Source organism: Sphaeramia orbicularis, chromosome 9 (genome assembly GCF_902148855.1).
Source record: "Sphaeramia orbicularis chromosome 9, fSphaOr1.1, whole genome shotgun sequence".
Taxonomy (NCBI): Eukaryota; Metazoa; Chordata; class Actinopteri; order Kurtiformes; family Apogonidae; genus Sphaeramia; species Sphaeramia orbicularis.
Genome location: NC_043965.1, coordinates 25,387,829 through 25,403,913, shown reverse-complemented (window position 1 = coordinate 25,403,913; position 16,085 = coordinate 25,387,829). Strand labels below are relative to the sequence as shown.

The 16,085-nt window shown below is 37.3% G+C and overlaps 2 protein-coding genes across 3 annotated transcripts in view; both read right to left on the bottom strand.

The window, feature by feature from the left end:
* The window catches only part of smtnb (smoothelin b), a 50,069-nt gene extending 43,561 nt beyond the window's left edge, over window positions 1–6,508 (bottom strand). Inside the window, exon 1 of one of the 2 annotated variants that reach the window (XM_030142838.1) lies at window positions 5,920–6,508. In XM_030142838.1, coding sequence (XP_029998698.1) covers window positions 5,920–5,970 — 51 coding nt within the window. In that variant the 5' untranslated portion in view covers window positions 5,971–6,508. The remainder of the gene's footprint in view (window positions 1–5,919) is intronic. The other variant, XM_030142840.1, reaches the window with a different exon arrangement.
* Window positions 6,509–8,352: 1,844 nt separating this feature from the next.
* Window positions 8,353–15,759, bottom strand: trafd1 (TRAF-type zinc finger domain containing 1). The gene is made up of 12 exons (XM_030142872.1): window positions 15,325–15,759; window positions 14,886–14,933; window positions 14,664–14,799; window positions 14,293–14,346; window positions 13,767–14,205; window positions 12,776–13,069; window positions 12,620–12,684; window positions 11,342–11,602; window positions 11,106–11,244; window positions 9,799–10,009; window positions 9,651–9,708; window positions 8,353–9,510 (listed from the first exon to the last, which is right to left on the bottom strand). The coding sequence occupies exons 2-12, from the start codon at window positions 14,918–14,920 to the stop codon at window positions 9,472–9,474; spliced, it is 1,731 nt and encodes a 576-aa protein (XP_029998732.1). The 5' UTR covers window positions 14,921–14,933; window positions 15,325–15,759; the 3' UTR covers window positions 8,353–9,471.
* Window positions 15,760–16,085: the final 326 nt, after the last annotated feature.

The window sequence follows — 16,085 nt, the reverse complement described above, 5'->3', positions numbered from 1 at the left end:
ACGACTATGTCTATTTATAGCAGCATTCAGCAACACAAGTTTCCTGTTTTATCAAACAAACATGCTGCTTCTTATCTCAGTGTGGCTTGGCTGTATATTTGGATACTGAGGGGGTGAAGTGTGATGGGTTCAGTGCTGTCACTGTCAGAGTGCAGATAACTTGAACTGTGTCAGTTTTAAAGTGGAAACTCTTCACAGCTCGTGTCTTCTTTATGCCATTATTGGACATGCTGTGTTAAAGGAGTAAATTCCTACAAAAACTCAGTGGAAAGAATCAGGTGTGCTGTCTGAAAACTGTCTCAGTTTGGAGGTTATGTGACTTTTTTCACTTTAGGTGAGAAAAACGCAGCTAAAAATCCCCCTGTAAACATCCACGAAGGTGAAAGGTAAATGTTTTGCAGCCACCAAGAAAAACATCAAGTAGCCTGTGTTATCGGTAGTCACGAGCCATAAAACACTTTCCTTCTGGTGGAGAGGTTAAGCTGTGTTCCAAAGGACTTAGTTGCATGTAACAGCTTGTATCTGCAACTCCTTAGAAAACACTTTAGCCGTCTGCAAACTCTTTGAAGAAAGAAGAAGGGCTTTCAAATTTCTGAGAACTCAGATCGCGCTACTGCAATTTAGGAAAGACTCTTCTAAATCAAACTGAGATCACAGTGAAAATCCGGAACTGTAATGAAAATTCAATGAATTACTCACTTGGGGGGTAGAGGGCAAATACAATCAATAAATCAAAAAAAGCAAGAATTTTGCAGGTTGCAGCTTCCTAACCATGAACAAATTGCTGCTCTTCCTGGAATGTCTCTAGTTTTCAGGTGATTTTTTTCTTTAATTACGATAATAATAATGATTTAAAAAAAAAAAAAAAAAACAATTAAGAGAAAGGAGAAGAAATATAATAAATAAAATAAAAGCAGGAGTGATGTTACTGAGTGGATTATGTTGGGAGGGCCGGCTTGAACAGTCTTACACAAGCTGATTGTTATAATACCCAGGGATCCATGAAACTATAATCACATTTCTTCCTATTTTCAGATTCTCTATAGTTTAAACAACTGTTGGATTAATCAACACAATAATGCACGAGCTAATACTTGTTATAAACTAGAATTAGTAGTGGTACAAATATAGCCTGTAATCTGACCTGATGATGCACGTACAAACATCCTAGACGATAGCTATTAAAAAAAAAGCATAATTTTTCCGATTTCTTCCTTCCTGATGATGAGGCTGACATTTTGGACCGTGTCTCAGGGGGGCCTGAGGAACCTGGGGACTGCAGCAAGAGCCTACAAAACAAACCCATTCTTCCTCCCTGACTGTAACTGTTGAGCTCTTGTCAACGCACAAAGGGTCCAGAGAGCCATAAAACCAAAGGCCCCAGGGTCCCATCGATCACAAGGCCAGACCACAGAGTGAAACTGCTCTATTTTAAACATGTGTGAATGCTTGTTGCTCACCAGGGAGAAAGGACGGTCACAGGCCTGGCAAGACTAGTTACAAATCATTATGTGAGAGATCAGCATGTGAAATCAGTCCTGCAGGCGCCACAGACAGAAAAGCCTCCAAGCGGTCACAGAAAGACAGCCGTGCACATTGGCAGACTGCAAACTGTAAAGGGCGATAACATTTCATGCAAATATTAACATCCAAGGCCCCTGCTTGTAAAATGTCACATTTGGACTTTTCCGAACATTCCTCAGCTGGTGTGTTTTCATGCGTAATGAAAAGGCAGAAGGACGGGGTGGCTGACAGATGACACAGTTAAATTTCCCGGCAGACTAGCAAGACAGGTGCACAGGTGTCACAGCAGCCGAGCAACACACACCTGTAGATCTGGCTTGTCCTTCAGGTTTGACACAGTCGCTGTTTACATGTAAACAGGAAACTATTGCCACAGAGCAGATTTAGAAGCCTTAACAACTGATAATTACCACCTTCCTACCTGAAAAAAAATCTGACAGCTGTCGGTTTGGTTTGGCTGGAAAGAGGTGGCCACGACAGCTTTTGTCTTAGTTTATGTTGTCGACAGATTTTTATTCACACACATGATCTGCAGCAGACTTCCTCTACGCACTCATTTCTAAAAGAAACTGGGACACCAACTGATAATTATGTGGATATTCTGAATAATTGCAGCAGCCAAGAGGGAAGAAAAAAAATGCTCCTCCTGGTTGCCATGGAGGGGATTAAGTGAGCAATATAAAAGGCAGCCAGTGCATTGAATGGAAGTGTAGAGGTGGGATTAGTGGCGTTAGAGAGGCCGCCATATGACCTTCTGACTGTTTAGTTCATTAAGTATAAAACAGAGCTTTAGTTTGCATTCGTTAGCCAACTGTTGTTTAATAGCAGCTCCTCCACCCGCCTTTATATCCGACTTAATGAACGCCTGAGCTCCTTTAAATGTCCCTGGAAACCTAAACTCATCATATTTTTACAAGGTTTCTAAGAAAAAGTTCTTGACTCGCAGTAAAATATAAATATCACTGAATAGTGTTGAATTTAATAAAAACTTTCCCCCAAAGCAGGAAGTTTAATCAGAGTTTGTTGCCTTTGAAAGCAAGTTCGCTGTGGAAAATCATGATACTCGAGTCACCGCAAACATCATCAGTGAAAATGTGGGACTATGGTGACCTTAGTTGATGGTCACATGGGGAGGAGGGAGCTGTGGAGAGCCCACTCAGCTCCATAAATGAATGAAGCACTGAGGAGAAGACACACAACATGTTAAGACGAGGAGGTTAGCGTCAGCGTCACATGAACATCAGTATGTTCTGCTGCTGGAGCGTTTTAGACAATACTAGCATTTTTGCAACAGGAAAACAATGGCTTTACAGAAAATTCAGATGAGCTTAAGATGTTTCGATACTGATCAGCTATATAGGTGCAACATTTAGAAACAAAATAACCATGATGAACCTTCTAGAAGAAAGCATATTACCCTGAGGCTTGTAGTCCTGAAATAGGAATTGCGTGTTTTTCGTTATTAATAGCTTCATTTCTTTTACATTTCTTTGATCCATTTTCCAAATACTGCAAAAATACTGGTCTAAAATTATAAAAAAAATATATATATTGTTTTAAGTCCAGCCATCGCAGCACATAACATCTTGACAAACCTAAGGAAAACCCTGAATGACATCTAATACTGCAAATAGTTACTGCAAAATCACCCATGAAATGTATAAAGCTGCAGTTTAGAGATGTAAGACACTCATAAACCTGTCTGTGGAATATTAGAGGTGTAGAGATGTATCCTAATACTTAAAACAAACTTCAGAAGGACTTAGGTTTTATAATACTTACAGTCAGGTAGGCCAAACAGATAAAGGTTTTGTAAAGAAGTAACTGTAGACTGCTGTAGTCAGACGTAAAAAGCACTTTCTACATAAAATGAACAGATATACCTGAGTGTTTGTATTAAATGATAAAATAAAACTGAGGCCATGATACATTTAGATGCATGGAGAACTAATTGAATTGTGAGGTCAGTTAACATGCTATAAAAAAAAAAAAAGAACCAATCTAAAAGTGGGACATTTCCTCTTTCTTTACCTCCACATCTTATCTGCCAAAAACGTCACTGACCATTCAAGTCTTTCCTACGATTTATTCAGCTCCACTCCTTCATGGCTTTTCAATCCCTCTATAAATAAACTGATAAATTGACTGATCAAAGCGACCGATACTCTTGTTTTAAGTAAATGATTATGCTGGAAAAATAATAATTTCCTTGATTTACTTCAGTTTTCCCACTATTATGCTGTCACTGGTAGAAATGGGTAGTCGTGTAAATGATTTATGAGAAAAAGCAACTGTAGCTTTTGGCCAAACGATACCAGACTTTGGAGAAATAATGGACTTGCAATCTTTATACAGTTTAAATAGCCCCAGACGGGTCAACTAAACATTACATTTATACCCGCCTAGGTCCAAAGTAAACAGCCTTTCTTTGTCAGGTTTACTGATCTTAAAGCGTAGAAATCCAAATGTTTTTCTGAGATGGCCTCTGCTAAAGGGTGCATTCTGGGAAAATCAACTGGTGAGGATAATGACTTAAGAAGTGAAGCCGCATACAGAAGATTAATCTGACAGCTGGTCAACAATACCACTGTTACACACCACAAATCAGTTTGGATTAATACACAACTACGGAAAACAGCAGAGAGACAGAAACTGGTATTTATGACTGTCATAAAAAGGCTGCTTTGCTAGAAACATCAGTTACATCTTAGTGCCAATAAAGCATTTTTACATTTTAACAAAAAGATCTCTAACATTTAACATTAAAACAGTTTTCCCCAGACGTGCAGTGATTCAGACAGACATATTGTACGTAGTTATGTCTGAACAAGTACAAGATGATTCACACTTCGTTGTAAATGTGTCAGTGTTACAGGTGTCACACGCTGCATGTCAGACACACTAATGCTTCACCTCTGTTTCCTCCGCCTCAGGAAATAATTAAGATCTGACTAACATGAAGGTTTTTTATCTAATGTGTCCGTGTTGACTTTCTCGAAACTGATCTGCTGCTCTCACATGCTCATGAACGTCTACGCAAGTGCCAACGAAAACACATTATGAATCAACATCCTCACATTGTGTTTGAGTAAAGACGTATTTGCTCAGTGTCATCACAGGAAGTGCCTTATTGGAATAATTATTTTTTAATTTACTAAAGGATTCAGTGTGGTCCATCAGTAATTTAATTTGGTTTGTTCATTCTTTATTAGTGGCATAATTTGCCTAGTCTATCAATTACCAGAGAATAATACAAATTACCTATTCAAAAAACTGTGGAGCAAACCTACAATTCAACTGGTCTGAATGAATTTTTCTCTACATTTTGCCTTTCCTAAGCAATATCACTATTCATGAAAATCAAGTGTATTCTTCTATTTAATATACTGATGATGTAGATGTTTATGAAAGCTCAGCATAAATTCAAATGCAATTCCATCAAAACTGAGAATATGTAAGAATAAAAGTGACTTTTTCAACAAAATCCATCACTAACTGAACATAAAAACAAGCATCTACAGCCACTATTGTTTTTCAAACTACATGGATTTTGTTGCAGATAGGGATGTAATGATTACCAGTATAACGATAAACCTCTGTAAAATTCCCCGACGGTTAGTATTACAGTTTAAATTCTAATTATCATGATAACCGTGTTTGATTACCACACTTCCAACTCAAACTTGATATGGAAAATGGTCAAACAATGTCCATAAGGTTCCATCTTTAATGCACATTTGTATGTTTGATGTTTACATGTTAATATTTGAATGTTTCTGCCAAAATAAAGTACATTGTGCCTATTATTTAATTTGGGTTTTTTTGTTTGTTTTTGTTTTTTTTAAAATACAACTTGGTTACATTATTTCAGGTTGTGTATAAGTACTTTTTGAACATTTTGAGCACATTTCATAATACTATAGACACAGACCTCAAGTTCACCTCAACCCAGACCTCATGCAGACTGACACAGAGGATTTACTAAAGGTGTTTACAGGAGCTCCAAGAAGCAGGACAGGTGAACGTCACCTGACAGGATTATCCCCATCTCCCTGTACAGTACATCCAAACTGACATGTCCAATTACAACAGGAGGGAGAGACTGCCAAAAATGACAAGGTCATGTCAGTGAAAAGCAGAAAAAATGAAGACAGAGGTGTGAAATGTCAAGTTATGTTCCACTTGGCTGTGATATTTACCTGCGTTAACACAAACAATCAGCTTTTTACTCCAAATAAGTCACAGTGATAGAGTTTCTGATGAAGTTACAGATGTGAAAACTAAACCCTCATCCTGGAGGCATGTTTATTTCTGGCTGCTTCCTCCACAACAGCAGTGGTCCAGTTTCAGGAGCAGCCTGTAACTTTATCTGAGCATCCCCATTCACCCACTCACCAGAGCACGGAGAGCAGACTCATCCAGCGTGGAGTAAGTGTCCACAGACATCTTTAACTCTCTGGTCGCACTCAGGTGAATCTGAAGACTCTGGTCTGCTTCCCGGGTCCACAGCTTGTCCCACCTGCACTACTTGTTGCTGCTGTTTCGTCTTTTTTTTTTTTCTCCTCTCCGTGGGTTGGATCAGTCACCGTGGGTCAGAACCGTCTTCTGTGTCAGCCAAAGTAAACCCACGTCCCGCCGCTGCAGAACATGTCCAGACTGTCTTTTATCGTGTCTTCAGGAGCAGTGAAAGCAACAACAGACCCACGCAGTCTTACGAGGGACGTTGGTGGATTTTTTGAACAGAGATTTCCCACTGAAAGGTGTAACCCCGCCCCTCCGCGTCCCCGGCTTCTCCACGCGCTCATTCAAAGAGCGCCACGCTGCGGGAACACGCAAAACGGCGGCCCTATATGGAAGGTCATCACTTCCAAAAAAGGATGTGTCTGCTGGAAACTGAAAGCCTGAAAATTCCTTCAGCAGGGAATGTCTAGGGTTCAGCTGTGGAAAGTACATTTACTCAAATACTAGTATTTATATCCGTAAAATACTTTACTTGAGTATTTCCATTTAACTCAACTTACTTCCACTATATTTCAAAGAACATTGCACTTTTTATTGCTCTACATTTATTTTACTTTTACTTTTCAGATAATGACATCAAAACTTTTCATCAATGTTTTCCAGCTTTTTCGCTCCTGAAAGCAGTGTCACACATTTTAAATCTGATTTGATTTTAGTGATTTATTCTGAACATGCAATGAAATTGAACATATATGTGAACTAATGAAATAATCCAAATTAATACCACTTTATCCGTCAGAGGTTGTAATGTTACAGCTGTTCGGGTATGTTCAGACTAAACATGGAGAAGCAGTGTTTAGCTGTTACACTGCAAACTGGAACAAACAGCCAGCAGAGATTAGATTTGCCCCAAACGCAGATGTTTTTTTTTTTTTTTTTTTTTAATCTGGGTTGAAAACAGTTCCTTTTAGTGCCAAAGAATGAACTCTATGACTTACAGTGCTGTTAGAAATAAGTGCAAGTGTTAATTCATTCTTATTGCTATATAAGTCTGAAGGACTGTATATTCTTTTAATGATTTTAATATAAATTTTCTACAATTATTTCATTGTTTTCTATTTTTGATTTATGTATCCTGTATGCTCCTCTTATTTTTCACATTCTCTTCTGTTATTAATGAAACACTTTATTTCCCTGTGGATGTCATTGCTGTTGCATGTGAAATAAGCTTAAATAAACTTGTGTTGCCTGTACGTGCATCCAGCAGCTACAAAAAACATGCTGCTACATCTATGGTGGTTCCATCTAATGATGATCGTCAGGGCGACCATCAATACTTGCAGATATAACATTTTCCATGCAGGACTTTACATGTCATATTTTCAGTGCTGTTTTAGTCAAACTGAAGCATCACTTCTTCCACCACTGTATCTAGTGAGTATTCTCAGACACACTGAACTAAAATAAAAATAATTAAAAGAAAAAGGACTAATGGCCCTGTATCTAACCGACATGTTCTATCAAGAATCAATAAGTTGAATTGAAGAGGATGTCAGGCTCTGCCACTATGTTAGAGTCCTGTGGTCTAGATGTAGGAGATCAGTCTGGGTAGTATTTTCACTGGAGGAAAACTCAACTAATTAAATGAAAGTCCATATATGACTTCCTGTCAGTGCTCAATAGTAACTATAATCATATCTCTAACCATTTCCATGTTATAAGCCATTAAAATATGGCCTATATTAGAAAAGGGAAGTGGACTGTCTGTGTATCTTGGGCATCACACAAAATCTGGAAAGAGCTGAATGCTGCAGTTTGGCATACTTATGCATTTTTGGTCAAGGAAGAGACTTGCGAAAACAAGTTGATAGGACCAATATTTTGGGAGATATTAGTAATTTTGGAATACAATAGTCTTGCAAATGCCCAGAATCATCACTGAAGTGGGTTACCTAGCAACAAATAAACAATAGGGCCACATTGCTATGGTGTCAAATTTTATGTGCAGAAACAGAGATGCCAGCTGAGAGGTTATTCAACTGAAAATGCCAGGGGAATTTTCCAGGATAGAAAAGGAGTGAACTGTATCAGACGATCTAGAATGCATTAGTTATAAGTAAACTCAAATTTGTAATATTTCAAAAATTCCTACAAAAAAATACAAAAATCTAAATGTCAAAGTTTGTAGACATTGTCCCAAGGAAGCTATGTATAAAATTTTGAAAAAAAATGTAAAAAATCCAACTAGTAGTTTTGTTGGAAATGCTTGAAGAAAGTGCTAACAAAGACGACGAACACATTGTGTAAGTAAAGGAGGGTCTGATAATGTGGGTTACTGGCTAATAAAAAATGTGGGTGTTCAACAAAGAGAGCTGATCCTTACTTTTAATAACCATCAACAAAATTATACAATACTGACAAAATACAAAGTCAAGAAGCAATGAATGAACTCCGTTAAACATTTAATAGCCTCACAAAACACAGAAAATCAACACAGGCGTAACTATTCACACACTAAAAGTCAAACCAATCATCCACACCGAGTCATTGTGCTGATTATTCTTATTTATATGCAGTTAACTTTGTCAATAAGATGATCAGCTAAATATTGTTTTGTAAAGTTTAGTAAAAGATAAATTTGCAGACACACAACAGCAGGGGGACAGTCATCCACTTTTTTTTATGCATTTCTACAGTGAACCCTATGATACAGAAAACCATTAAATCAAATCTATGTCCTATTTGCAGGAGCAGCACACATTTTTTGTTATAATACTTAAGGAAAACTGGACAAGACACATTGCTTCAAAAGCCTTTTCATCATGACGTCACATATACAGTTCTATAGATATGATTAAAAATTTCTAAATATAACCATGAAGTATTAAAGACATGTTCAACAGTATAAAAAGACAAATGTTCAATAGTACAGTTATTTTTTTTCTTGGTCAAAGATGCATACATTTATCAAATCTGTTCCTCAAGCCCTTTTAGCAAAATAATCTATCAAAGTGCTTCAGGTGGAGTAAAGTTGCAGAAAACAGAAGAAACACTGAGAAAGACCCTGAAAGGACGTGAGACGAAAAAAAAAAATCCTTGGCTGAAGTAACACACAAGATTAAGTCAAGACAAATGCGCACTGACCAAGTCATGTGTCTGTTTGATGTTAGATGTTCTCCTAAATGAGCCACGTGACGACTTGTACAGTAAAAATCAAATTCAGCGTAAATAAAACTTATTTTCTAATTCACCCCTTCAGGCTGGATATTAGATATAGAAAGACATCTTAAAATAAGTCAGAATGTCCAAAAATGAACAAATGGATTATATTTAACAGTATGATGTGTGGGAACACAAACTGCAGGATGCTAATACTCACACAGGCACTTGTCAGATAAGTATGTGTTATATCTTATAGTGTGCAAAAAGACAAATGAAATGCAATACAGGAGGTTTAATAAGCATATTTTCTCTCCATTTTTGCTCTCACTCTTCTTGTGGCTCTTCATTTTGCTTCTTGGGAAACTGAAAAAGAGGAAAAGACAAGTGAAAACCGGTTCACAGACACGAAATAACGAGTCATTCTTTGAAGCAAATATCTTAACCATAGAGCGAATTAAAGCAGAACCGTGCAGGCTTACAGAGGAATCAAAGCAGAGCTGTACCTTTGTCACTGGATTCCTTCTGTTCCCCCTCCCTTCTTTGTTTTCAGGTAAATGAAGTCTGATGAAAGTAAAGTATCAGGATTACACTGAGGACTTAAAACATGAAGCCATAACATAATTCTGAAAGATCATGTATGACTGGTTTTACCCCTTTAAAGATCCAGACTTCTCACTGTCACAGACAGATGAATGAGCCCCTTCTGTGTCCTTGTCGTGCTGAAGTTTATTTTTTACAGAGATATCACAGTTGGATGTTTTCCTTTGTCTCGGCATCCCGATGTGACCTCTCTGCCAGTCCCTCTGATTTTGTCCTGCATGTAAGTCCTTGTCAAACCTAGAGTCCTCGTCTAAGAAGTCCGCTGTAGGTGAACAGAACACAACACGTGGAAAAATGTAAAGAAAATACAAAAAACCTTACACATACCCCAACACAACCCTTACAACCTAGAATGCAACTTTTGTCTAAAAAGAAAAACAATCACGTGGTGCTGCAAAAAAACATATATAAACATTTTAGCCCATTAAAAACAGGTCTTTCTGCCCGTTTTAATGTAATCATCATAATTATTGAAAGCAGTCGTTCATTTGTTTTAACATACAGTCTCCTCTGCAGTTTACTTATGATTATTTAGTACTTGATCTTTGTGTTTCCAGAATATTTGTATGATGCATTTGTGAAATTTTACAGCAACAATAAAAAAAATTAAAAAAAAAAAACTCTAGACATTTCGTTATGCTTATTCTGCATGCTACTTCAAATGAAAAATTTATTGTGTAGTGTTAAAAAAAAAAACAATCTGTTGGTATGTTGTTTATTTAGAAATAGAGTAGTTAATAATAGCTACGCAGTTTGAGTCTTTCCTGTGTTTGTGTAAATGGAATGAATGGCCAAAGTCTCATACAATAAAAAGTAGTCCACATAAATAAAACATAACTAGATCAGCCAGTGGCTTGGCTTTAATGTAGCAAAAGACTCACATTTTTTAAGATAAAAAATATATAGCATTTGCCAAATGTATTAGGTATTTTTACAACTGGATAGTGTAATATTGAGAATACAATAATAATAGCGGAATGATTTTTTTTTTTTTTTTTTTTTTTAAAAAGAGTCATTCACTTCCTGTTTTGAGCCACAGGTCATGATTACATCTGCCCTAACACATACAAATGAAATGAATACATAAAATACTCAAAGTAATTAAATGTTAAACAGATATTTTGTCATAGTTAAAAGCAGCACTTGTGTGTAAATTTATTTTCTTTTTTCTGTCATTTATTCAAACCACTTTACAAATGAAAACCAAATATTAGACTGGGTTTATCAATATGTCAATACAAAATAATGATTACATGAGATTGTCTGATTAGATGAAGAAACTAAAACAAAACTGCAACATGATAAAATGCACAGGATTTTATCTCATTTTTTAAGTCTATAAACACTTTATTAATTACCTTGGTGTTTTATTCTCCTTTGAAAATCTGGAGACGTCTGTCCAAAGATGTCTTTTGCAAGGCTCAGTGGTTTCTTGACAGATGCTTTTGTAACATTATTCAGTGGGTGAAAAGTCTGAGGACGCATATCACATTTATCCTAAAAGATCACAAAAAGAAAGGAGAAAAAAAATTATACAAACACTAAAACATTCTTAAATACAACTTCCTAGTTCTTCATTTGATTAGTAACAAACCTGATGGTGAAAGACGACGGCTTCTTCCAGAGCGACGCCACAGAATTCACATGGAATGACAACATCACCCTCTAGTGGACTGGCTGGAGGACTGTAGGAGGCCGGAGAGAGAGACCGAGGAAAAGTGGGGATGTTGGAAGCGAGACTGTTGGGCAGACTGTACTCCAGTCCTGAAGTGTTCTTGGTCATCCTGTCCTCTCTAGGTGGAGAGGAAGGCTGTTTGCTGAAAGATGCAAAGGCAGACGCAGGGCTACACCCAGTCTGGAAAAAAAAAAAAATAGGTAAAGAGTGAAAAACGGTAAAAAAAAAAACAACAACAACACATTCCTGACATTATATTTATAAATTAATAAGGGCATCCCATTAAGAAAAGACCAGATGTGGTCCTTGTTTTTTTTTTGGTTGTCTATATTCTGGATAGTGATTAGGGTATTATTCTACTTATTTTATGTTTGAAATTATAAAACATCAGAAGTCATGTCATTCCAAGCCTTTCGCTCCACCTTACAGACATGACAGCAAGAGTCAATTGGACAGTGCCTATGTTTTTAAATTGCTGTAACCTCAACTAAATTTTGCACTTTAAAAACTGTACTTTAAAAAACTGTCTATTCTGGTATTACTATGTAACTGTTTTATTTAATCTATTGTTATTACCTGCCTATAAAACCTGTTTTTTTTCATGGCGTGTGCAGCAGATCTCTTGGCCAGGTCGCCCTTGTAAAAGAGATCTCGATGGGACTTTATCTGGTTAAATAAAGGTCTAATAAAAAAATAAAATGACCTTTTCAATCATTATCCTTACCATACATCTGGAGAGCTTACTGTACTTAAGAGTCAAGAGATTATCTATAGACATAGAACACTGGGGCGCATGGATGGAGGGTTAGCAAGTAAGAAAACATAACATTTCAAAGATGAAAAAAAAGTTGGAAAGTTTGAAAAACTGAAGATCAAAATTAAAGAACATCTGATTTGAGTGGTGTCCAAAATGGCTTGAGTGCTTGACACTACTGAAAACAAAAGCCCCAAAGTGTCTGTTAAGAAGTGTTAAGTTTGTTAAACATGATTTGGCTGTATTTTTCAGTGCTGTTACATGTCTATATGATGCTCTGAGGTGAAGTGTAGATATGACCACTCAATGCTATGTCTAGTGCACATTATATATTACATTAAATATTATATAAATATAAGTAACTAAGTTACTCAGAATAACTACAACTCACATGTGTTTATTCCCTAAGTAACACAAATGATGAGTGAAATAAAGTCTCAAACCTGATGCAAAATAAGGTCCTCTTCAGGAAACAGCTCCTCACAGAACTCACATGGCAGCATCGTCTCTAATAAAGACAATTTTAATGTTGAATGTATGAAATGATTAACAATATTTCCTCATAATGACATTAAGTACGCTAAATATCAGTAATGTACCTGTTTGATCGCGGTCTTGGACCGGACTAGTGCTTGTTACTGTGCTGAAGTTTGGGTAATTGTTGTTAGGTAGAGAGAGTGGGGAGCTGAAAGAGGTATTAGAGGTTTTTCCTATCGTGTGGTCCCAGATATCACTCCACAGACTGGCCTCTCCCCCTCCAGCCACTGACTCTCCATCACTCTGCAGGCTAAGAGCCAACATGTAGTCAAGGCCTGACGAATCGTCATCTAGCATGCGTGCATCATGAGGCCAAACACTGCTGCTCTGATGCTCAAAGTCACTCTGCTCCAGCACTGCAAGGGAAAAAATACACAGTGATTTCAGAAAGGAATTATGGGTGCTAGCAAAACAATACTGACTCTGATTAAGGTTAAACACAATTTATGTATCATGTGGAGAATGAGTCAGGCTAAAACTCAAGATTTTAATACAGAATGTTAATATTAACAACAAGTAGATATAACTGTAACCTTGTGCAGGACCCACACAAAGCCATAAAAATAAAGACATTTTCTACAGTGTGTGAAATACAATTTTGATCACATTCCACAGGTTTTCAAGAGGGGTTAAAATTTTGAGTTGTCTCTTGATGCTTTCCAGGGCTGTAATTTTTTTGTTTACTGGAAAAGCATAGTATTTAATTGTCAAACATTTATATTTGATGGCAATTTAGTAATTTGTGATATTGCATTTTAGTTGATAATAAGGTACTGACACTTTTTGTAGCAATACTAGTATTACACACACTGCCAAAGGAAAGTGATCTTGTTGCAAACAAACTATGATCAGCTGACTAACTACAATCAGTGGGGCTAAGCATCTCTTTGTTAGAGGTGGACACTGACTCCATATCTATGTGATAAAGTACTGCCCCAACTATGTAGTTAATGAATACTCTTACTCTGACAAACTGCAACTTTAAATCTCTGTCAAATTATTGCAATAGAAATACAAATAAACAGACTTGGTTGGCAGTTTCGATTAACTCACAGTGGCTAAAGGTTGAATTCCTGTGAGTAATATTCTTCCAGTCTCCAGAGCTCTGATATCCTCTTGAACTGTTATAAACTCTGGGACCAGGTGCTTGAGGTAAGGCCAGTTGTTCTGCTGCACTGATGTTGTTATTCTTGGGGCCTCTTTCTTGGGTTCTTAGGTGATTTCGGATAGAGTGGCCTTCAAACCATGTCCCTGAAGACTGGGTTTCTATTGGACTCCTATTTGTCCGACTGTTGTTTCTCTCTTGAGGCGGTGTAAGGCTTCCACATAAGACTGGATGCACTGCTTGTTCCCTTAGCATTACATTGCACTTGCAGTGAGGACATTGCTCAGTGCGCGTACCACAGTAATCCTCATGCTCTTTGGACTGACTGAAAACAAGCTCCAGGTCACAGTATTGACATGGGACCAGTCGCTGAGAACACTCAGAGCTCTGAAAGAGATAACAATTATCAATACGCATAAAAAGTGGATTTAATCGGTGAGGATTAAAAAGGGGAGAACTGGTTTGTAGCAATACCTGGTGAATGTCAAAATGATTTTTTTCAACCTTCAAACCACACTTGCATGTAACCTGAAATGAAAATGAAAGATGTCCTTACAGTCTCAGTTTTACACTGCTATATTATCAGCTGTTTCTTGTAATTTACTACTGTTATGAGAAATATAGCTGATACAAAAGGGTAACTGTGTGTATCTTTCTAAAAAATGTCATCATTGTGTCTACTTTCATGTTCGGGAGAGAATGACAGCTCTTTGTACATATCAATCAGATGTTCAAAAGTACACAGAAAGTACACATCTTCCACTTTGTCTACAGTAGCACAGTCTTTTTTTTTTTTTTTTTTTTTCATTAAATAGAAGTCTCCATTAGTGATGTGCTGGCTTTACCTGTGTATGCTCCTGCTGCTTGTGCTCCTCCAGATCTGACCGTGGAAAAGGCTCCTGGCAAACATCACACAGTGCAATGTTTCTCCGACAGTGGATCTCATGTGTGGTGAAATTAGCCTCAGGAATGTCATGCTTGCTACAGAAAAAAATAGGGTGAGAGTTCATTTCAAATATATGTGATTATCTATTTACATCTAGTAATATTAAAGGATATATACTGACCAGTTTCCACAGAATTGTGTATTTTCATCTGCCATGTTTTTCCCGTGCCTGCGAGTACAGTGTGACAACAGTCAAATGTGCAAACCACTAAGTACTTTGACGTATAAAGCAAACGAATTATACTAAAACATCATATAACATGTTGAACACAATGTTAAAACATTACACAAATAAGCTTGTCTACACACGTCACAAGGATCTGATAATGTAACAATTGCTGTGTTTGGATCTGTTAAGGCGATAAAAATTGAAGTATGATTAGCAAATTCAACTAGAAGAGTTCATTATTCTTTATCGTAATACTGCAACTGTAATCTATACGATTTCGGGGTAAAAATATAAATAGTCTAGAACTGAATTAAACGTAAAAGTTAAAATATAGCTGACAATGTTATAGGTTGCAAGTCAAACTGGTTGACAGCTCTTTCTGTTTGCTTACCCAGTGTTTCCGGGCTGGTAGCTAACGTTAGCCGACAACGATGGACTGGATCAAAAAAAAAAATACTCCGCGTCAGCTTCTATCACCAAGCAGTTTCGGCCAGGGCTGGTTTATTAAAATCCATCACTGAAAGTTGGATGATGTTACGTTCGCTTTTTTGGCAGCAGTTTGCTACTTGACGTTAGCTAGCTTATCGTTAGCAACGACCGCCTAACTGCTAACCTCAACTTAGCTAACTAACTTCACGGGCTCTTTAACGTCGAGACGCTACGACAACGACAGGATGGGGTTTTACTTTCCGGTCCAAGGAAAAGGGGGAAAGCCGGTGAGAGGGAACTAATTGTCAGTTGATTCACCTGTTAAATAAAATATACTCAACATGAAATTCGTAGACGACACCAACTTGATAATAGCAAGAATATCAGAATCCGATGTTGCCGTGGCATTATTACCCGGAATTTGCTTCTCAGGTGGTTGGTGACTTAATGTTACTATGAATTCACCGTCCCTCTTGACGGCTGGCATAAACACGCCAAATCGTTCTTTAACAAATTCTTATTAAACCTTCACTTAAGCAAACCAAATCGGACAGTGATCAAAATTTGTCAAGGACATCGGGTTCTGGTAGTTGGGGTCCTTCAACTGCAAGTCATAACTCAGGACATATTTATTTCATATACACACGCGTTCTCTGAGGGGTCCAGTTTGATTGGTTTAAAAAAAAAAAAAAAAAAAAAACTCGACACTTCTCTGTCTCTGGT

Bases quoted from the DNA above. Each gene is read 5' to 3' on its own strand.
- trafd1 (XM_030142872.1), bottom strand. From the start codon at position 14,920: ATGGCAGATGAAAATACACAATTCTGTGGAAACTG. The intron at 12,685-12,775 runs GTACATTACTGA...TGTCTTTATTAG, and splicing joins CCAAGACCGCGATCAAACAG to AGACGATGCTGCCATGTGAG. The intron at 9,709-9,798 runs GTAAAACCAGTC...TACTTTCATCAG, and splicing joins AAGTCTGGATCTTTAAAGGG to ACTTCATTTACCTGAAAACA.